We start from the raw sequence: 24,430 nt of genomic DNA, 5'->3' as shown, positions 1-24,430 counted from the left end.
CCACAACTGGGAAAAAGATTCCAACCAGACAACATCAACAGAATTAAATACAGCACAGTTTACACCAGGTATATGCAACCAGGGGGTGATCTGATCATAAATGGTCATAAAGACACATAATTGTTCACACCTGGTACTATTTCTGTATTTCAGATGCACCACCTGTGACCGACTTGTGACTGAATTTTGTTGAGGGGAGGGTCTCTCTGACAATGCAACTGCCGTAATATCTGCATACATCACACTATGTCGGTTTGTTACGGCATGTTGATAAAACACATAAACATGGGATCTACTTCAAACAGTGTAAGAGGCTTTCAGAATCTGACATTTTGTTACATTTCTTTGACAGTGGTTGCTTTGGCAGTTGCATTGTAATAAAAAAACAATGATAATTATGGTATTTTTGCTGAAACTTTTTTGCAGGTACTTCCACTTGGTTGCGACATTCATTTTTACTGATAGCATAACTATCCGATCAAGAAAAGACCAAAGGGAATTCACAAAGAGTTAAAATTTGTATCCATTTTGCAAGGACACATTTATGCAGCCAAATGTAAATGTGGAATCGGATAGCAATCCGATCAGTCAAGATGGTTGAAGTGAAAAAGTCCACAATTTGTGTGTGTGCACCCTGTTTTATGTCACTAGAAAAAGCAGGGAAGGTAATTGATTTAAATGTACACTCTCTTAAGAAGAGTCTGTTCTACCTCAATCCACAGCCAAATGAATCAACACCATCAGATCATTATGAGATCAACCAATTGCTGGGCCTGTCGCAAGGCGCTGAGGAACTCTCCTTCTCTCGCCCCCTCCCCCTTTTGTCCTAAAAGCTGTTTAAATGAAATTATCCGAAGTAGGCTGAAACACTTTGTTCTGTTATTTATGCATGCCCATGCATCACTGCTTTCAGTTTCAATTATATCATATAGCATTGATTACACGTGCGTTGGAGGATGTTACGGAATAGTTGGACAGAACAGTGTGTGTAACACTATCAAGACGTTGCTGAGTTAATGAGCTTGTCAAAACATGGAAGCCTAAGGGTGTGAACCATACCAGATCTACTACAAAGACATAGTGTACCAAGCTGTCATTTTCAAAAGATGCCAACATAAAGCGTTTCAAAGCTGAAACTTTCTTCATTCGGTTTCGTTTCAATACAAGGGTGGAGCAGTGTGACTCCTTGGCACTCAGTGATAGCAGATAAAAGAGCTTCTTTTCATGCCAAAAACTTCCAAAGCTGCTGAAAGTGAATCGCCTTTGTCACACTGTGACTACTGTTTTCAGAGAGCACTGTGGCATAAAATCATGGAGAAATTCTTTCTCAAAATGTCTTTTGAGTTAATATGAATAGAAAATCTTTGCAGGACTATCTTTTAGCTTTAAGCTTGAAGCTTGTTCATCTCATGGGTTCTTGGTATTACACAATATTCTGTGTGTTGAAGCACTGAGAACTCAGAAAAATTACCCAAAGACAGGAAAACTTTTATATAACAGACAAGTCACAAAAGAGGTCTCTCAGAATGGACCACTATTTTAAATGGACTTATTATACAACAGTATCTTTCAGCAAAAGGGCCTTAATATAAAACAGCCATAAAACTTATATCTGAAACATACACTATTATTATATTTTTTGTTTTCACAGTATTACTGCTGTATTTTCAATGGTGTCTTACTGCAGAAACAGTTTACAGTATGTCAAACTGCATTGTAGCCTATTCCTTGAAAACAAATATAATGGAATAAGAATTACAACAAATCACATTAAAATGCACACAGATTCAAAAGTATAGTCACATTAACATTAAATGTGTTAACATGATTGTAGCATTTACTAGGGGTGTAACGGTTCAAATTCCTCATGGTTCACTTTGTATCACGATTTTAGCGTAACGTTTCGGTACGGTTCGGTATTTGCTTTTTTCAGAAAAAAATAAATATATTACTTCCAAATCCAAAGAATACTCTATTTGGTAAACACTTCAAAAGGATTTCCCTTAATAAAAATGATGGTTTCACAACAGCAACCTTAGTTTTACCATGGTATTTGTAGTAAGCTCATAGTAACCACAAAATCAACATGGTTACTGTCATGGTTACTATATGGAAACTACAGTATTACTGTTATAAACCATGGTTAATTGTATCAGAACCATGATTTTTGCTAAGAAAACTATGGTAACAGCAGTCATGGTTACCATGGTTATGGGTGTCCTTGGTCCTTTAAAATAATAAATGCAGAAAATGCAATAATTGTCTGAATAAAGGCTAATGTGTTAAAGTACTTTAAATGTGACCAAAATGTTATCATTTTTGGTTTTAAAATAAATGGGGTTTTTTTTAAGTTCTCACAGTGCAAGACAAACACTATGTCTGCATTGCTAGCTATTTGCCTATTTCAGTCATCTTTTCGTTCTGTTTTGTGCTGTTGTAGCGAGGCTGGCAACAGGTAGACGAAGAGACGCTGACGAGCTAAAAACCCAAGTGCATGTTTATTTACATGATGATTATCCCAAACATAAATCCAAACGTGAGAAAAAATATAAACATGAATGACTTGACTAAACTTGACTTGAAATTATATGAAATGAATTGGCTTGGCTTGACAATAAACTTGACATTGAGCTCTGCACACCAACAATGACACATTCACAATACTCAACAATGGACAATGGCAAACATGAGGGCTAAATATTAGACTTGGGAGAACACATGACAATGATAACCAATGAACACAGAACTCTAAACAAGTTATGAGACTGCTAACAAGCTAATGAAACAATAACCCAATGTGGACTAGACACAAGAACATGGGAAACACATGACAAGATCACATGACAATGAAACTGGAACAAACATGGCATGAACTATTTTACCAAAATAAAGACATGAACAAAAACACATAAAACCATGACAGCTGTAAAGAAAAGGCAAATTTAATTAGAATTTCTTTTAATCACTGAAGTCTCGGTAAAATGGCATGACATCAGCTGGCTTGCAAAAAGAAAATACACAAAATGATTTACTGTCCTCAAGTTGTACCTCATTGTTTTTTCCCCCATAGAACCTTAAAACAATCTTTTCTTCAAGAATTGGAAGCCTCAAATCACAGGTCTAATGTTCTAGTTCTAATCTAAGGGTGATGATGCTCTATACTTTGTGTTTTATCAATCAATTTCTCAGACAATGTGAATTTTCTGAACATTTCCTCCAAATGCTTTCCAGATAACCACATTAATTCAATTCCTTTACAATATACACACTTTCACATTTTATTTTAAGCCTGATATGCTGAAAATGGCTCAGTTATTGTTTTCACATTGACAATTATGAATGACATCACTGTACTTGACATTTTCAATTCAAAATAAGAATTTCGCACTTTTAAGATAAACTGGATTAAACATTTTCTAAAAAAAACCCTCATCGACTTGGAATTTTATACCCAAGTATATTTTCTCTAAGGTTGGTGGTCTAGAATTTTTACTTTTATGTGATTATAAAATAGAAAAGATTCCGTTCATTTTATCTGAATTCCACAAACAAATGCTCTTAGCATGGTCTTTAATCTACAAACATAATTTCTCCCCACATAGGTGCTACATCTGGAATAATCGGCTTATTAAATTCAAAAATAAATCCTTATTTTATAACACAAGGTTTAATAATAACATACTCCTTGTATCTCATCTGTTGAACGATAACGGTTCATTATTAAATTATTCTGAATTCCTTCACACTTTTGGCATTCCAATCACCCCAAGAGAATTTGCAATTGTCATGGATGCCATCCCATCTGGTATTTTAACTCTCTTAAAAGGGACTGGAAAACCAGATTGCCTACCTATTTTGGATCCTAGATTGACCTCGGTTGGTGATATTTGTTTCGGAACAACTTCAAGGAATAACAATCGTAATATTCGTTCTTTATTCCAGAGAGATGTCATCAGCTCCCCCCAATGTTGTTCCCTATTGGTCTAATTTTTTTGACAACTTGAATTGGGGATATATATGGAATTTACCGTACAAATACCTGCTTACGAATAAAGTAATAGAAATCTCCTTTATAATTTTACATAGATATTATCCTGCTAAGCAATATCTCCTTAGGTTTAAACTTGACATATGTGTTAACTGCTCTTTATGTGGTGTATGCCCAGAAACAACGGCACACCTGTTCTGGCAATGTCCCTACACCAGCACTTTTTGGAAAGATTTGTCCCGATACATTGCTGGTAAGCTTTTCGCTAATTTCTCTCTGTTATGGAGGGATGTGCTGTTTGGTCTCCATGCTAACAAAGGTAAAACTCAGGAAGATAACTTATTGATCATTTTGGGGAAATATCATATTCATAAAGCCAAATTTAGTAATTCTAAACCTTCCTTTGTTGCTTTTGGTAAAGAGACACAACAGTACCTTAAATCCATCTATGACTCAAATAATAAGAAGGCTGCTAAAACCATTCTGTTATTTTCTATCTTTAATGTATTTATTTGATTCTCCCCCTGGCTCTTTGTTTGTTTAATATGCTGTATTCTGTATTAATGACGTTTTTGTATGTTCTTATTATTTGTTTTGTTAAACTTCAATTAAAAAAAAAAATTTTAAAATAAAAAATAAAAACAAAAATAAGAATTTCGCAAAATGGAGAATAGTTTGCACCCTTGCAAAATACTTATGGTTGGTACAACATTTTAATCATAAAATAGTGGTCAAATTTAGCATATCTCACATGACACAAACACTCTTAACCTGAACTGCTTGCTGATGCACGGCGCTGGAATAATCCACAAGGTTCCCGATCAGTTTTTTAAACTTGAGTCCGCCTTCGTTGATTTGATCTCAAATGACATTACGAGCTGTGTTAGACTACTTTGCACACAAAACATTACACTTTTTAAACCATTATGTTATTCCTGCAATAACTTAATAACAATTATACAACAGCACATAATGGACTGCAGCAGAACAGCAACAAGGTTATGAATTATTGGCAATTTGGCCATATCTGATTATTGGGGGTACTTGTCCCCCTCAATATATTTTGCGATTATGACCGTGATTATAATCATACATGGAAATCCCACATGAACACCCCAAGTACTTTAGTTATTGTTTCATGTCTATCCGAACTAGCACTTAATGCCAGTTTCGCTCAACTGCAGCTCTGTGTGTGGCGCGTAATATATTTCCTTGGGTGATGTCAGTGTAAATGATTAATTATCGATGATATTTCTATAATGGCATTTCAACTGTAGGTTGTAATTTGGGTTGTAACTCTGCCTGTTTGATGCTTTGTTTTCATCGCCAAACCTTGTGCACCAGATGCGTCATTAAACTTGAGGTGAACTGCGGTGCCAATGCTTACCAAACCATGGGTGGCAAACTGAAAGGTTCGTTTTTTTTACCAAGAACCATTACACCCCAAGCATTTACTAATCTTATCTATGTAGGCTAAAGTTCTAACCAATATTACTATTTCAATCTCATGATGACATAACTGTGGTAAATGACATAATACTGGAAATTCAGATTTAAATCATACTCAAATCATGTTAACACATATAATGTTTATGACATGTGGCTATACTTTTGAAACCGTGTATATTTTAATGCTTATGAACTGGCCCCATTCTCTTCCATTGTAGTGCCTTGCTGTTACTGTGAAATTTGCCAAACTAGTAAGTCACAGTCTGCTTCAACGCACAGGATTTAAAACGAGATAGCTCCTTAATCTTTGGCTCTGAGAGAATGTCAGTTTTGAAAACACTGTCTCACTGACAAATGAAACTTGCAATAGGATTATTTCCATCTGCAGAACAGGGATCCAGAAATGACACATCATATGTGAGTGGAAGCATTTGGGTTTGCCAGTAAAGCATGCAGTGAGGCACACATATGCTTAAACAGATGCCCAGACCATCGAAAGCATACAGACACACATGACCGGCCTGAAGGCATGTGCGCTCGACTGCTTAAAATCTTAAAGTATTTAAGTATAGCAAGTTCCTTCAGCACACATTAAACTTCCATCAGGCTCTGTGCTGATAAAGTCCATTAATTCCTGCAAGAAGGTAATAGATTATCACATAATGGACATGAACATAGACCGCTAGAAAACTACATGCTCTGATTTGCAATACCTGTACTGAATCTATTTGTCTTAAATGGGCCATATTATACACTTTTTTTTTGCATTTAATTTTTCCTTGAAGTGATCCCTAAATCACACATTGCACACAAGATATAAGACAATTTCCTATTTCCCATTTTTCACCATTAATTTACTGCCTCACCATGGCAACACTGTTCGATATATCAAAAATCTGTTCACAATTTAGCATCTTCAATGTCTTGGCATAATGATGTCTAAATGTGGTGACAGTCTCGTGGATCCCCTAGGAGGAGTATTTAAAAGTTCAGAGAATGCAATATTCAAAAAATCCAAAATGGCCAACTTCCTGTTGGGCGGAGCTAATAACTATAATTATGAAAGTTGTTCAGCTTGATGTGAACAATATATGTACCAATTTTGGTGACTGTAGGTCAAAATGGGGGTTCTACAGAGGCCATCTTACACACCCATTTTAAAGTCGGTCCATGTTCTCAAATGTTGTCAAATGTAAAATGAGGGGGAAAACGCTTCAGACAGTTCACATGTGTTACACTTGCACTGATTCTTACTACTCCAGACTTAAGCTTCATAGCAACAGAAAAATACCACATTATTTTTATTCAGTACAGTTGTATGTAGAGTAAAAAAAGCAAAGGTATTCGGCTGAACTCAGTGAACTAAGACTAGGAGCCCAAGCCAGTGGCTGTTCAAACAGACGGAACACAACAGACTGCAACAGAACGCGTGGATCTCGAGACACACATTTCCAAGTTGAACTTCTTCCCTGACAAAGCATTTAAACAATGCATTGCTTAATCTGAGAAATGCTATGAGAGAGCAAGACGCAAAGGCCAAAGACCATGAACAGTAAGGGGCTGTCCACACCGAATGCTTTTGCAACCATCCATTTGTTTTTCTATGTAAACACATGCTAGATGAATGTCTTTGTTTCCTAGGGCTGGGCGATAAAAAGATATCGATATATATCACGATAAAGAAAATCCACAATAAGCTTTTGTGGAATTTTCGATATTTACTGCATGTCGCTAAAACACAAGCAGTTCAACTTTCTCAGGCTGCGTTTCCACTGAGGCATATGAAATCTGCTCAAAGGCGCTCACATCGCTAGAAGAGAGCTAGCTCTGCACCGCAACCTATCCTACGATCCACCTTGCGAGCATGACGCTCAGCTTTCATAGGAATGAATTGAAAACGCTCTCAGCTTTGCTCACAACGCACCAGTTGTAACATAAGGTCAGACTGGATGAACTTGCTAATGCTAGCTGCCTTGCAAACAATTAGGTTACGTCGGACACCGGATTGATTCTATCCACACCGCAATACTTCATGACAACGGTTGCACCCTCTCATCTTCTCTAGTGAAGAGAGTGACAGAACAACAGTGATGTGGACAACAACTCTGATCTTTCTGCACTGTAATCTTGAATATTGTTCTCTAGCAACAAACATGCATAATTTCTGCCCTGTCCCGCACCGCACGCATTGCCTCTTTTCCCTGCATGTGTGTAGACGTGAAGCGCAGTATGAGTTAACGTGGTTTCAAAGCACCTTATAGACATAACGTTTTTCCCTTCAAAATGTATCTTTATTAATCAGCATGTTACGAGCCTTTAATAATAAACACATCGAATAAACAAATCGATTTAATTAGATGTCTGGAATGGATAAGGAAAGACTAAAATTACTAGTTGGTAGACTATAGTCTCTCACTTTAATGAAATTATACAAATGTTATTTTTACATTTCTTAAAAAAAACATTTTCAAAGTTTTCTCTCGGGACACCCCTGAACCCACATTCATCATCATTCCACAGTCACAAGGGCTTCTATGCCACATACTTGGGCATCTGAATCTAAAGAAATATAAAAAATATTTCATTTAAATGTATTCCAACAAATACTGGACTGCTGTCACTATGCTTCTGAACAAACAGATGAACTTTTAACATTTATTTTCAATTGATAAACGGTAAAACACGGTAAAATTGGTAAAAGATCTCGCAGACCCCACTGCTTTGGCCAACTCTGGACCCCCTGTGCAGTTTGGTAGAGACTATTTTGTCTGTTTAGAATATTTTTTCTTCTTTTCTTAAGTCACCTTTGAAATAAAAAACAGAAAGTGCAATGTGTAAATGTATATCGTGATAAATACCGATATCGAACAATATGACAAAGATTATCGTGATAACAATTTTGGCCATATCGCCCAGCCCTATTGTTTCCCTTTGTTTTTGTTTATTCAGCATCTCGTGCAGGAGTGTGTTTTTTTTTTAGATATTTCTAATTAAAAATAACATTAAAAGCATATTGAGACACCTGCGTCTAGCGTTTTTTAAGCACAAGAATGTGAGTGATCTGAAGTCATAGTATTACAGTGAGTATAAAAATGTTTTATTGAAATCAGATGCGTTTCTTTTCTGTTTATACAATTCTCTCGGCTGCATGAAGATATTAATTTGCTTTCTCACACCACTAGCGTTAAATATGCCACTTAGCTTGCTTAAAAATGCATAAACATGACCATCTGGATATAAACTAATGCAAATATATGGTAATAGATGGTAACAATCGTGACATTTAAACATTTGGGTAGGACTTGCATGTATTTTTGTCACATTGTTCTAAACGCTTGAGGTTAGCTTTAATGTTAGCTTCCTCTCAGCCTTGTGGGCAAACATACTGCATACATCTCTAATCTTTTTCAGCTGGACCATGGGTAGTGTAGTCGTTCACTAAGAACTTCACTATTAAACACAATTTAACAATGAAGTTTAAATAATACAGACTGATAGCTTCATAAGAAGCACATACCATCGATGAACAACTTCAGAGCTCACAGTATTCTGTCTGTCTTAAAATTTTTTAAAGTTATCAGTGAAAAGAAATTAGTCTATGGAAAAAAATTAATGGGATTTTTACTTCCGGGACTTAAGTATTGATCTGTTTCTCACCCAAAGCGATCGTATCACTTTAGAAGACATTAATTTAACAACTGGAGTCAAATGGATTCCTTTTATTATGAATGTTTGTGCTTTAAAGTGCTGATCACCATCCACTTGCATTTTATGGACATACAGAGCTGACATATCTGGGATGGCATGAGGTTGATTAAATGATGAGACAGTTGTAATTTTTGAGTGAAATATCCCTTTTAAGGAAATACTTAGTGAACCCAGAAATCACTGTGAAAGCTAGCAAGCCAGCTTTTGCAGTTACGCAGGTGCTTCGCTTACACAATGCTTATGCACAAGGTTGTGAGTATGCCTATATTGTAAATAGAACATTTTATCCTGTTTGCTATATGTTCCTTTTTTTCTTAACTGATTGTACACATTTCTTATTCTTCAAACTAAAGGCAATGCTCTAAAAACAATTTAAAAAATGCTTGAACGTTTTTATCGATTTAATACAAAATTGCATACATATTTTTTTTTTAAACGTTACACAAATTTCTCAAATCCAAGAATGAATTCTTTCAAAATGGTTAACAAAACTAAAGAAAAGCAATATTTTCGCTAAAGCGATTCTTTTTCTCACATTATCATATTGATACTTTAGATCCCTCTATTTATTTTTACCGATCTGTTTGTGTATTCATATCACGTCATACAGTTCGCTGAATAAGTGCAAACTGTAAGACCAATATTTTTCAATGAATAAGACCAACATTTCTGTATGATATTGTGATGTATCGTGACATATTGAATCGTGACATGTGTATAGCGACACGTATCTCATTCTGAGATGCTTGGCAATACCAAGCCCTATACACAAAGTACAGGAAATGTAATTTCTATCGGGAAGACACGCAGGCTTGAGTGAAGTTTAAGATGCCATTTATTTGATAAATGTAAAACAGGAAGTAATGTCTCTCTCTTTGGTGTAGGCCCAGTCCGGCGGTCCGAGGGAGTTGTGCCTCCAAACTCCATTTTCAATAGCTGAAATTTTTATGAAGTTTACAGAGAAAAAAAAAAGCACAAGCTTTATAAGATGTCTGCATAGGTGCTGATAAAAACAGACTTGCGCGCGAGCGCACGCACGCACACACACACACACACACACACACGCCATCTGGGCTAGTCCCTCAGAGAGATCCTATGACTAGCCCTCATTAGCTTCAATAAAGATCAACTGGGCTGTTATCACACAATGCAGAAGTATACTCTCAATGTGTCTGCTGGAAAACCTTCAAAGATTCTATTATGTTTCACTGATGGAAACATTCTGGCCAGGGAAAACATTTATAACAGTGGTAAAATATTATGTAATGCAGTCTGTCTGGTTGTACAGAGTTAGAAAAGTTAGACAATGTAGTCTAAACTAATTTCCACACACATAAAGTGCCAGTACTGTGTTTGATCTTACATGGCTGCAGTGTAAGCGTTCACATCTGCCCACTCTGATGCATTCTGCTTTACAAAGAGAAGGGCACCAGTGTTGGGTGTAATTGGATTACAAAGTAATCTGTTACTGTAATCAAATTACTTTTAGGCACAAAATTAGTGTAACATTACATTTTTCTTGTAATCTGATTACATTGACTGACTTTCAATGAAAGTTATTACTTTTAAGTACACTTGGTTACAAATATTTCTAAAAAAATATTATTTATGTTTAATAAAATTAAAATGTGAATTCATATATTCATATGTACATCTGTTTGCATTTTTGTGACAGCTGAAGGGTTTGCGACAATGAACTAGGAGAAAATAGACATTTTGATGTGAAAAAAAATGTACTAAAAAAAAGTGTTTAAAAAGGTAACTTAAAAGTAAAGTAATTATTAATGTGATTACTTTTAATTAAGTAATCCGTAAATTAATGATTCTAATTTTAGACAAGTAGTTAGTAATTTGTAGTGTATAACTTACTCAACACTGACTGCCAAACAAAACAATGCCAATTACATGCAGAACACCTAAAGAATGAGTGAGCGAGATATAGCCAGAGATGATGTAGGGGAGATCGGGGCTAGTTGTAACATGGGGAAGTTGTCACAAGGGATAGCCTGTATCTCAGTAACTATAAGGATTTGAGTCATAAGTCTAGAACACATCCTGGTCATACCCCATATCAATATTATATAAATATGGAATTCTTTTCTGCATAAAGAAAATTAAGCATTTCATTTTTTTTTTTTTTTTTTTAAAGACGCTCTTGTAAAGTATTTTAAATGAAAAGCAGGGAAAATGACAAAAGCAGTGCCACTGGAGTATGAATATGACATATACTTTACAACTGAAATAATATATATTTTTTCACATTGCGTTAATTAGAAAATTATAATGACCATTTCTTTTCGTGTTGTGATCATGATAGTTGGGGGGTAAAATGTAGATGTTGACTGATGTGTTTTTTAAAGGTGCAGTATGTAAGATTCAGATTTGTTATTAATGACACCTGTGGCCATTGTGCTCACGCTCATGCACAGTCTCCATAGGGACGCGAGCAAGCACCGGCCAAAACAATGACATAAGGTACAAAGAGACTGAAGGTGATCCACTGGAGTCATGCTGACGGATGAGGTGGCATAATTAAAATTACACAGTTATGATTGTTTTACTACAAACTTTGAGACTAAACTAAAACTACTTATCAGCTAACATAGCGTACTGATACACACATACAGCTGCATACTACCGAACAATTTCCAGACAGTTTACTGTTGCACTGCACTGTTATGTTGCACTATTGTATGTTTTGTATGTCAAATGGTATCTAATAAATGCTTATTACTTTTACATTTATCCTGTATACCTGACTTTTAGAATAAAGAGAAGATTGTTAATATTATTTGAAAGTTACGAAGCAAGGTAGCTTGCAATTCGTCAGCATTAGCAGGCAAGATCAAGTTTGCTAAAATTACACAGACCAATCTTTATGCCACTATATTTCACAATATACTATATACTATATTTTGCAGTTATGTATGCTTACTGGTCCAATAAGAAGACCAATTCAGGGTTGGTTTTGATCCCCAAAACCAAACGAAGGTCCCTCCAGGAATCAAATGCCCTGTCGAAGTTCACTCTAGTTTTCGCTCGGCCATGATCACGTTCCCGCTTAGCCAGACGGGATTCAGTAGATACGTTTTAATTTAAAACTTAGTGTAGGAGTCGGTGTTGTGCTGTTATCTCTAAGATAACATTAGCTAGTGTTGCAGACTGTCGGTTGATGCTGTTGAATAGCGGAAGAGAAGCACTGAGGCAAGGCTCTCGAGAGCGCACATAAACGTCGCATCCTTTGGATTTTCCCGGCAAAAGCGACCCGCTGCCTTTGCATGAAAATCAGACTACAGGCTTTAATAGGCAACCTAGGAAGTCCGGGAAAGGCAAATTTTTAAAGTTCCGTCACAAGCCACACACATTGGCAAAAAAAAGGGTGAAAATTGCATGAAAATTGTTACATACAGCACCTTTAATGTTCGATGCCGAAAGGGTGGCCAATAGGCTTATCTAATGCCAATAAATAACCAAATTGAATATAAATTACACAGAGAAATTGGCTTAAAATGTACTCACTTTTATTTAGCATAATACTTCAACGTTCACACAAAATGTTTTAAATGGTAGATAGCAGTTTCTCCTATAAAATTAATCCATATGACTCCAGTGGTTAAATCCACGTCTTCAGAACCGATGTGATAGTTGTGGGTGAGAAACTTTGCGCATATTGCTAACTACTGGGCAGGGAGGGGATTCATTTTATGATGACTTTGTGAGATTTTTGGAGCTTCAAAATTTTGCTATCCATTCAATTGCGTTGTATGGACCTACAGAGCTGAGATATTCTTCTAAAAGCCTTTGTTTACTGAACAAAGAAAGTCATACATAGCTGGGATGGCATGAGGGCGAGTAAATTATGAGAATTTTCATTTTTGGGTGAACTTTCCCTTTCATTTTCTATATTCAAAATATATTTTCATATTTGTTTCTTTTGTAAAAAAGGACCAGGATATTTTCTTGACAAATTTATTGAGAATCACCCCAAAATAACAGATCAGGGCAGTTGTTATATTTTTATTGTAATTTGTATTACACATATTGTAATTTCACACACATTTACTGTATAAATTTAGCTGAGAAGTCAGAAAATAGTCTGTTCATTGGTATTTTCCATTGTGAATGCATGTCCCAAAATTGACTTTAAAAAATTGATTTACTCTGTGTAATACTATGTAATACAATATGTATATAGCACATTTCTGACACTACACACAAAGAGCTTTACACAGTGAACAGCGGACTCTCCTCAACTACCACCAGTGTGCAGCATCCACATGGATGAAGCGACGGTAGCCATAGTGCCCCAGTAAGCTCACCACACACCAGCTATTGGTGGAGAGGAGAGAGGAGAGTTACAGAGCCAGTTCATTGATGGGGATTATTAGGAAGAAGGGCCAATGGGGGAATTTGGCCAGGACACCAGGGTTACACCCTGCCTCCTTTCAAAAAGTGTCCTGGGATTTTTAATGACCACAGACAGTCAGGAACTCAGTTTAACATCTCATCCAAAGGACAGTGCTTCTTTACACTATAATGTGCTCATTACTATATTTGGGCAGTAGGAACCACACACAGGTATCCCTAATACCTCTTCCAGCAGCAACCTTAGTTTTCCCAGGAGGTCTCCATCCAGGTACATAACAGGCTTAGCCCTGCTTAACTTCAGTAGGCAACCAGTCTTGAGCTACAGAGTGATATGGCTGCTGGCTAAATGCATTGAGTTTCTACAGAAGAACAAAATGTTCCACAAAACATATACCACTGAATTTAATTAAATAAATATATCATGGTTAACCCTCATAAATATAGTATAATAACTCATAAATAAAACCTGTTAAGATATCGATATAGTTATACAACAATAGATATGTCATTGATATATTAATTCCAGCATGATCACAGTTCAGGGCAGTTCGGAAATCTGGCAAGCATGAAGAATGAAGGGCACGTTTGTATGTAATTGGCATCTAGATTGATTTACATCAAATGAAAAGCCCCTCTAAATCAATGACCCTCTGTTGACAAAAACAACATATGAGAACAGCTTGTCACATTTATAAACACCAACTGTTTGGTGATTTTAAAGCATGAAAATGGGACATGATTGATGCTTTTTATGTTGCTTTTTGTAATTATGGTTGGCATTTTGTTTTAAAAACCAATCTGCAATGAGAAAATTGGAACCTAGTCTAACTGAGGGGGTTTTCACACATGGTCACCTTATGGGTTTTAACTTAGCAGATAGTTTTAACTCTGGAGGTGGTTTAAGACACATTCCAGATGAGACTCGGTCAAATGTAATTGAACTTGGCTATTCAAGCAACACGTGTAAACTTTATTCTGCCCAAAAAGCGATTTGTCAGCATATAGGGAAAATGCGAAAATGTGCCTGGCCTTAGCATAATCATAAAAGTGAATGGTTTTAGCTTGAGAATTGAAGATCAGATTTATATCCTTTTGGTGAAGACACAGTAATTTGGCCAAGTGTAAATGGAATGTGCTCCTTCAATCAGATATCAATCCGATCAGTAAAAATGCATGAAGTGACCAAGTGTATACCCACTGACATGTTTGTGTGAGCATCAACAAGTGAGACCATTTCCACATTCTCAATCTTCCAAACCTTACAAGGAGAAAATGTGTAGCAAACAAAGTCTGGGACATTACAATTTCCAGAGCTTTTATTTTCATTCTGTGATTTTAAATAATTATCACAGCTCATTTGCAAAAAGCTAAAATTGCTTTTTGGTTGTTCCTTGAACTAGAGAATCCAAAAGAAACTACAGCAGCTCAAACCTTTTTTGCTTTGCTGCAGCAGTCAGACTCTTATCGAGACCATAATTGCACTATAGTATACAGACCATAGTGTTACATCATGTTTTGCAATAAACTCTTAAAAACATTTTGACAGATCCTGCTATAAACAGTATTTCCACACCTTTTGACCAAAACATTTCCATGACTTTTCCAGGTTTTCATGATTACTGGATAAAGATTTTAGAAAATAATTTTATAGAGACTGCACTCAGGACAATTTCTAGCTAATCTTAACCCTGTATAAAAAAAAATACTTGAGCTAAATGTACAAAATGATTCTGTGGAAGGCCTTGATCCGTAAAGTGCAAAATAAACAAAGCACATCAGGTCATTTTTATATGTATTTTGATGAGTATTCTCTCTCACGTGCAAGTGTTTCAATGCTCAGGTTTTTCTGTGAGGAAGCAGTGAATGAGTTATTGTGTGTATGTGTGTGTGTGTGTGTGTGTGTGTGTGTGTGTGTGTGTGTGTGTGTGTGTGTGTGTGTCCATGCATGATTGCATGTGTCCAGCGGCAGTGTGCTTCAGCACTGGATCAATAGCCAGTGAAAGCTGCTCTTACAGGAGTCTAGAGATGTATTCATACAGCCATGACGAGAACATCCATTCTCAGTCCCAGCGGGGGAAGAAAAGGACAGTCAACAGCCAGTCAGAGAATGAAGAAGCTGCCAAAATGGGGGGTCAGAGATGCAGGGCACTCGTGAAAGCACATGTAAAAAATTTAAATATACTTTGTAGTGGTCAACCAGTATATTGACTAATATTTCACATTCTGTTGATAACCATGCACATGTGGCCAGTTGACATATGTGTAGGCTCTCCCATGTTCCAAAAGACTATAGCTTAAAATAACTAGAATTCAAATGGCATAAGGAAGTGGCAATCTAACCATAAAGTAAAGTGACCAACCAACCAACCACTGTTTGTTTTACTACATGGTGTTTCGAGGTGGTTCAATCTGAAATAAATATATAAATGTACATAATTAAGATATACTAATTGAAATCAATGTTCCTTATGCCATCAATGTTTCTTCTTGGAGTTGTGGCGGTGTAGTGGGCTAAAGCACATAACTGTTAATCAGAAGGTCACTAGTTCAATCCCACAGCCACCACCATTGTGTCCTTGAGCAAGACACTTAACTCCAGGTTGCTCCAGGGGGGATTGTTCCTGTAATAATTGCACTGTCAGTCGCTTTGGATAAAAGCATCTGCCTAATGTAAATGTTATATTTTGTTTAAGAATTTAAAGAATTAACTTTGACCAATTCAAAAGTGCTCATTAGTTGCAGCCTTGGTAACCTCTTAATATCGCTAAATGTGATCTGATAAAAAACCCATGCATGCTGAACAACATGGCTAGGGCCAGGCAATAAAGCTGAAAACTATGGCTGTCAATCAATAAAACAAATGTATCGAGTTAACTGCATGACACTTAATTAATTAATTAATCGCACATATCTGTGTTTGATAAAAATGGCCCCAAAATAAATTCAAAACAAATAATCCATACAATTTTAGTAAATCAGTTTACAGTATATCTCAAAATGTATTTGCTCTGCAAAAAGTTCAACGTAAGAAGTGGATTATATAAAAAATCTAGTGTAAAAAAAAAAATCAAGTCATTATTGTGTGCAATATGCATCTGATAGTCCTATGGGTACATCCGCCAGTATTCAGTATATGGTACTACGAACTATACGGACAAAGGCTTGTTTTTCATCTTCAAAAACAACTAGATAAAACAGACAAAAAAATATCACCAATGCACAATGACATTTAGTTAATTTAATGTGTGGGTGTGTGTAGGACAATCATTTGCATGATCAGTCCATTTTGTATTCTGTATTCTTAAGAGTGATTGGTGCAAAGTTAATTTTGATCGGAGTGAGGATGAAGGGTTTAGTATGTAAATGGTGCGTCCTTTGTACAGCTAGACAGAGAGGAATAAATAGACTCAGTTTTTATGCCAGTGCTGTTGGCTTTCAAAAAGCAAGAAAAATATCAGTTCAGCAACTGTCATGATGAGTATAGCAAGCCATATGAAATAAGCTGTGACTCAGGATTCTTGAATACTGAAGAAAAAAAGAATGCATTGAGTGGTGTGAACCCATTTTGCCCAACCAGATTGAGATGCAAATCAGTCCTCAAAGTGGCAGTGCACTGGCATTTCAGCAGATGTTCTGCTTGAAAGCATCCCACACCTTTTAGCTATGCTATATGTTAAAATGTGTATACATTCAGCTGGAGATTACATGTGCTCGCTGCAGTTCATGAGGATTCATATTTGTATGAACTAAATAGAAAGGACTATCAGTCCACCAGGACAGAAGGTTATGAACATGAGGAACCATGAATTTATAATACTGCCAGAAAATAGCTGCACACATTGTGAGATGAAACATTTAAACAAAACTTCTTCCAATAGAAAAAAAAACTAGATGCAGTGCCTAAAACACACAGTTGAGTGCAAAAGTCTGAGATAACAAGTGAAAATGCTTCTATTTTGTATTTTTTGTTTTAATACAATTTTCATGAAAAAATAAATAAACATAACAACTTGAGTGAAAAGCTGGATTAACAAATGTATGTGAATTTTAGAATGTATTAGTATTTGGAATATCACTATTGTGCTTTATTGCCAGAATGAAATCAAGCTGCCAATGGGACCACAAGATTGTGCAAAACCTCATGATCCTCATGTGAAAATCTGACATGTTGTCCAGGTATTGAGAGTGTTGCAAACAGCATCTTGCAAGGAAATCTGACCTTTTGTACAAAGAAGTGAACATGGGCAATGTCACAAATTTGCTTATTTGATTACTTAATTTGATTGCTTATTTGATTGCTTATTTTTTCAAATTGTTCGATATCGATATTTATCATGATATACATTTACACATTGCACATTCTTTTTTTTTTTATTTCAAAGTTGATGGAAGAAAAGAAGAAAAAATTAATTCTAAACAGTCAAAATCGTCTCTAAAAAAATGCACAGGGGGTCCAGAGACGGACCCCCTGTATAATTTCATTAAAGTGAGAGACTAGTCTACCAACTAGTAAATTTAGTCTTTCCTTATCCATTCCAGACATCTAATTAATATTCACAAAATTAGAACAGAAATCAATTTGTTTATTATTAAAGGCTCGTAACATGCTGATTAATAAAGATACATTTAGAAGGGAAAGACTTTATGGTCTAAAAGATGCTTTGAAGCCACGTTAACTCATGTGGCGTTTCATGTCTACACACATGCAGGGAAAAGAGGCAATGCGTGCGGTGCGGGACAGGGCATAAATTATGCACGTTTGTTGCTAGAGAACAATATTCAAGATTACAGTACAGAAAGATCAGAGTTATTGTCCACATCATTGTTGTTCTGTCGCCCTCTTCATTAGAGAAGATGAGAGGGTGCAACCGTTGTCATGAAGTATTGCAGTGTGGATGGATTCAATCCGGTGTCCGACATAGCCTATTCGTTAGCAAGGCAGCTAGCATTAGCAAGTTCATCCAGTCTGACCTTACGTTACAACTGGAGCGTTGAGAGCGAAGCTGAGAGCACTTTCAATTAATTCCTCTGAAAGCCGAGTGTCATGCTCGCAAGGTGGATCGTAGGATTGGCAGTGGTGCGGAGCTAGCTCTCTCCTAGCGATGTGAGCGCCTTTGAGAGGATTTCATCCGCCCCAGTGGAAACACAGCCTGAGAAAGCCGAACTGCTTGTGTTTTAGCGACACGCAGTTAATACCGAAAATTCCTCAAAAGCTTATCGTGGATTTTCTTTATCGCGATATATATCGATATCGTTTTATCGCCCAGCCCTATTAGTGACCTAGAAATAGTGCAGAATCCAGATATATTTTTTTATGTCATAACATTGCCTTGATTAAAAGTTTCACAATCCTAAAACTTTATTAAATTGCAGGTATAAATTAGATACTGAATCCCAGATTTTCAATGTGGTCTCAGACTTTTGCACCCCATATCGCTCAACTATTGAGTGAAAGTTACCAAGTTCACCAGCTTTAGAGTACATGCGAATAGTCATTACATGAGTTGAGTCATTACTAAAAATCTATTTACTATTAGCTCCGAGGACAGTAAGACAAGTGGATGTATGAACAGCTTTTTTTTTTCAACTTATCATTTATCATTCAGCAATTGTAATATTACCTTCAAAGAGTGCCACCAATGCATTTGAAAACAAAGGTCACACACGTGAATGATTAACTCATTGATCAGTACATCAGTTCCTGAATTGATACACTCAGGATACTGGCACCCTTTTTGCGCAATTTCCAAACATATGCTAATATTTAGATCTTTAAAAATACATTAAGATAGATCAATGCATCACCACCACATCCTGCAGTCAGACAGAGGATGCATACATGAGGAAATATAAACCCCTGTGTAAGGATGACAGGGATTACAGATGAAATAGATCACTTACAGCACAAAGTCTCTGTTCTGTATGAATGTTGCCAGAGCATACCCTCACGTATATGTTGGTTTCTTTAATGGAAATTTATAAAAAATAAAAAAAAGTAACTTTGGGATATTTCTCATATGCAGAGCTTAGTGAACAGAGAATGGGAGCAACAGTGTGTCACCACATGCATCTATAAATACAGCTGCTTCTGAATAACCTGTTACAGGTTTCAATGTGCAAAGAGAAGAATTCAAGATAATGGAATTAGGCTTAACTGAAAGTATCAATGCACTGTATAAAATTAAAGATTATTTTATTGTATGTAAATGTTATGTGATAACATGTCTCCTATCCAAGTTATATGTGCAAAGACAACTATCCCCAAAAAGTGGAGCTTTCAAAACATTGCTCTGTTTGTTTGAATGGTATAAGAAATGTCAATTTCTGCCTCAAACAATGGCATAAGTTTGGGACGGGAGTGTATGAGAACTTTGTTTTAGGAACGTCATTACATTTCTAATTCTGTTTGGTGTCTCTAAAGGCACAGAACTTTTTGCCATGTTTATTGATGGCTAAAGAACAAAGGAGATAGGAAATTATTTGGGGAGAGATGGGGTGAATGGGACAAAACGCAGGTCAGACTCAAACCTGTGTCACCCATTTAAGCAAAAAGGCTGAACATGTCTAAAGCAAATGGTATAACCACTAAGCCATGCTCGGACAAGAATAGCAGTCATGTAAAGAAGTCCTCAGTTCACATTTCTGTCCACTTTGTGTCCTGTCCTTAAGTTCAGTTCAGTTCACATGAAAGATAAATCCAAGTACTGGGTTTGTGTGGACATACAATGAGTTTTTATAGCCCTTGGCTGTAAAGTAATGGAAGGGCTGAAATGATGCACAACTGTCCTAGGATACCTAATCTCTGCTCACACCAATTGTTCATCAGTGCATATATGTCATCAATCTTTGATGCTTTAAATGAATGTTCTGATATAAAAAGCCCTGAAGACTCTCTATACATCCTGATGGGGTCTTCTCATTGAAAAAAAAAGACAGACAGAAATGCAGTATTTTATTGCCAGATTTAACTATTTATGGCTTTGTTAGATTGTAGTAGCTTAGCAAAACCATTCAGTATTCTCAAGGCCAAAGAAAATAAAGGCGGCAATGTCTGCATTAATTTTTTTTTTCTATGAACCAATTGATTTTTACTTTAATGAGTCCTATTCTATTCGACTGAGGAATACATTAGAATGATAAACAACGTCTTACTCTAAAGTTTATTGCACTGATGTAAACAATGTGTTTATCTATGCATCTCTACTCACCCTGAAGTCTATACCGACTGTTGAGATGAAACTTCCAGCCAGAAATGCTCCATCTTTAAAACGAACCAGAAGACAGGTTTTCCCCACCCCAGAGTCACCAACCAGCATTACCTGGAAGCAGAGAGAGATTATATATGGAGCAAGGCACATGGTCTTTTCCATTATCTCTCGTCTCCTCTGTCTCTCATTCACTCTATTAAGAAACAAACAACCTCTCATCTTTCCATTAGTGCGTCAATCAAACTATGTCTCTTCTCATCTAGTGCTTAGAAAGACTAAGCACTAATGGAAAAGATTTAAGGCAGGAATGCTTGCCTTAGTGGGAAGGAGGGGTTTAGTTGTAGAGCTGCAGAGACCAAAACTCTATTTTCCCATGTTAAAAATTAAAGGGATAGTTCACCCAAAAATGAAAATTCTCTCATTATTTACTCACCTTCATGAGTAATTTATATCAGATGTGTATGACTTTCTTTCTTTTACAGAACAAAAATGACGATTTTAAGAAGAAAATCTCAGCTCTGTAGGCTTTGAATCTCCAAAGATCACTTAAAGGCAGCATTAAAGAGATTCATAAGACTCCAGTGGTTTAATCCATGTCTTCTGAAGAATATGATAGGTCTGGGTGAGAAACAGATCAATATTTAAAGGAATAGTTCACTCAAAAATGAAAATTCTCTCATTATTCACTTACCCTGATGCCATCCCAGATGCATATGACTGTCTTTCCTCAGCAGAACACAAATTTATGTTGAAGCTCTGTAGGTCCTGATAATGTAAGTAAATGGGTGCAGGCTGCTGGCAATTTGATGGTCCAAAAGTTCCATATTTAGGCAGCATAGAAGTATTCCACACGACTGATTGGACAGTGAACCAATGAATGACTTTTGAAGCAAATCAATAGGTTGGTGTAAGAAACAAATTGATAATTGAACCGTTTTTAACTTTACATTGTTGCTTCCGGTCAGCTCTGGGATGCTGTTTGAAATTACCTAACTCTCACGTGTCATTCGTTCCTCTGTTGTGTACTAGATGCGCGCTTCTGACTTCTCACGTGAACACGCTATAGCGCTTACATCACTGATGAATCAACTGCAGAATTTTTATTTTTTTTTGTTAATAAAGTTTGAATTGTCAATTTGTTTCTTACACCAGCCTATCAATTTACTTTGACATCAATCTTAGAATGGAGTCATGTGGATTACTTTTATGCTGCCTAAATATGCCTTTTAGACCATCAAAAAGCCAGCAGCCTGATGGCACCCATTTACTTACATTATAAGGACCTACAGAGCTTCAACATTTTCCCAAAACTCTTAATTTGTGTTCTTCTGAAGAAAGACAGTCATACACAACTGGGATGGCATCAGGGTAAGTGAATAATGAGATAATTTTCATTTTGGGTGAACAATTCCTTGAAGTCTTTTTTTACAATAAATCTCCACCTTTGACCAGCCCCGACCAGTAGGTGGTGATTTAAGCGAAGAATGTGAATTGCAAAAAAACAGAAGAAGAATATGGAAGTGAAAGTGTAGATTTATAGTAAAAAGAACATAAATACTGATCTGTTTCTCACACAAGCCTATCACTTCAGAAGACATGGATTAAACTGCTGGGGTCTTAGGGATAACTTGTATGCTGCCTTTTCTGGCCACCATTCACTTGCAACAGAGCTGAGATATTCTTCTAAAAAAAAAAAAAAAAACTCAATTTGTGATATGCAGAAGAAATAAAGTCATACACATCTGGGATGGCTTGAGGGTGAGTAAATGATGAGAGAATTTTCATTTTTGGGTGAACTGTCTCTTTAATAAGGCTGAAGAACAAAAAAGATCAGTTTGGGAAAGGGAAGCACTGCTGTAGATTGAAATGATCAGTTGTTATTTTGTTCTTTTTGCACTGTCCAATTCTGCTCCACCAATAGAGGTTGACTCATAGGTTTTTTTATGTTGATACTACTGATATCTAGAGAGTATGGTGCCTCATTCTGCCTAAAGTCTCTGTTTGTTTTCCATGGAAGCTATAGAATGTCCTATGTTCAAAAGAACAAGACGGTTAGAGTTAACTAGGGTTTTTCGTGTGAATCAAAATAATCGGCCGTGGATTATATAAATGCATTATTCACCAGATCATATCTGTCAACCACATCAGTTATCTTAACATGTCATATTAGCATTGCTCAAAACAACTTATTCGGCAGTATGTGATTGGTGTGTATCTGTGTGAATGCTTGTCACAATGCGTAATTGTGTCCGGTTGGATAAAACAGTTGCTGTGCTCTTGCTTATCTTTATTGACCCAGATGCTCAATTAGAAGCTGCGCTTAACTTGAGTCAAATGGAGCGCGTAATACTCATCCATATGGGACAGCGGGATAATATTTCATTGTTTCAAATAATTGCTCCTACATAAATAACAGCTAATCCTTTATATGCATGGTGAAACTGCACATCCTAATTTAAAAAAGAAGAGTACAATTACATAACTAATCATGTATGACGTGCTCATGCTGTTCAGTCAGCAAAATATTGCAACCTTTATACGTTTAATGCATAAGCATGCAGGTTTAGTTATTGGAAAGCTGTGCGTACCTTGAAGGCTATGTCGTAGAATTCCCCGCTGTTGCTGAGAGGGGGTCGGCTGGGATGGACCACTCCGTTGGATTGGGTCAGGACTTTCTTTCCTTTCTCGCTGCAAGAAGATGAGTTCGGTGTATTTGAACTGCATTTTCCTTTGGTTGCTTTTTTCCTCGACATTGTTGTTTATTCCTCGTTTCAATGTGCTGCGCGTGAGCGTAATTTATAATGAGCGCATGTAATACGCACTAAGCCAATTTTAGATCACTTTCCCTGGTTGTTGTGTTTCAGTAATATGCGCGCGCATGACTTTATGGCTCCGTCAAATAAAGCGTGCAAGTGGTGCACCTGCTTAACTGAGGTTCGCGATGTTGGTCCGTTTAATGCATTAACTGAATCAAGAATTTGTTGTTGCTGTTTTTGTTGTTTTTAGATCCTATCTAATGCCTGGCTCCTAAGTACACCTTTCCCCGTTAGTATGCAAGAGAATATTCAGCGTTTCGCTTACTCCTCTTTGCACCGTAGTAGTGCACGCGCGCAGGGCGCGTTGTCAACAATCAGTGAAAGTGCTGGCCACGCGCACTCAGAGCGCATCTTTACAAGGCATCCCAACAGCGCGCGAACGCTCAGTCTCCACTCGTTCTTCTTCTGTTGGTTTATTGGCGGCTCCACTTGTTGCAACACAAGCCCTCTTAAAGACGTAGTCTTATTTTTAAACTGGGAATACGATCAGGATTAGTGTGTTTTTTTAGTCAAAACCACATACGGTTTTATTAAAAATGTTGGGTGTTGTTTTTTGTTTTTTTCTTCAAACCTCCTAAAGCAAGACCACATTTTTCAACTGTAACTGACTCCACTTTATTTCTTGGCCTACTAATTATTTTGTTGTACGGCCAAACGTTTAGAAATTATTTACACAAAAGTGGATACATTTATTTTTTTTTCCACAGTATACAATATTCAATGTTATTTTGAGTACACTGCAGTATACCAAAGTCTTTCTAGTAAGTCAGTTCACTGTCGGCCATCTTTGGAACGCTCTAAGGAGGCTATTTCCAGTCATGCCAGTGCACCTCCTATCTACTTGAATGGGGGAACACCGAAATCTCAAAAACAGTTGGTCAAGATTACGAGCA

The 24,430-nt window shown here is 36.6% G+C and overlaps 1 protein-coding gene across 2 annotated transcripts in view; it reads right to left on the bottom strand.

Annotated features, from left to right (window-relative positions):
- Nucleotides 1–23,934, bottom strand: part of LOC127633151 (ras-related protein Rab-26-like) — a 104,304-nt gene extending 80,370 nt beyond the window's left edge. For both annotated transcript variants that reach the window (XM_052112034.1, XM_052112033.1), the window contains exons 1-2: nt 23,310–23,934; nt 20,722–20,832 (exon numbers count right to left, since the gene is read on the bottom strand). In XM_052112034.1, the coding sequence (XP_051967994.1) occupies nt 20,722–20,832; nt 23,310–23,474 (276 nt within the window). In that variant the 5' untranslated portion in view covers nt 23,475–23,934. The remainder of the gene's footprint in view (nt 1–20,721; nt 20,833–23,309) is intronic.
- Nucleotides 23,935–24,430: the final 496 nt, after the last annotated feature.

Source organism: Xyrauchen texanus, chromosome 40 (assembly GCF_025860055.1).
Source record: "Xyrauchen texanus isolate HMW12.3.18 chromosome 40, RBS_HiC_50CHRs, whole genome shotgun sequence".
NCBI classification, from domain to species: domain Eukaryota; kingdom Metazoa; phylum Chordata; class Actinopteri; order Cypriniformes; family Catostomidae; genus Xyrauchen; species Xyrauchen texanus.
This window is presented reverse-complemented; position numbering and strand designations above follow the sequence as displayed.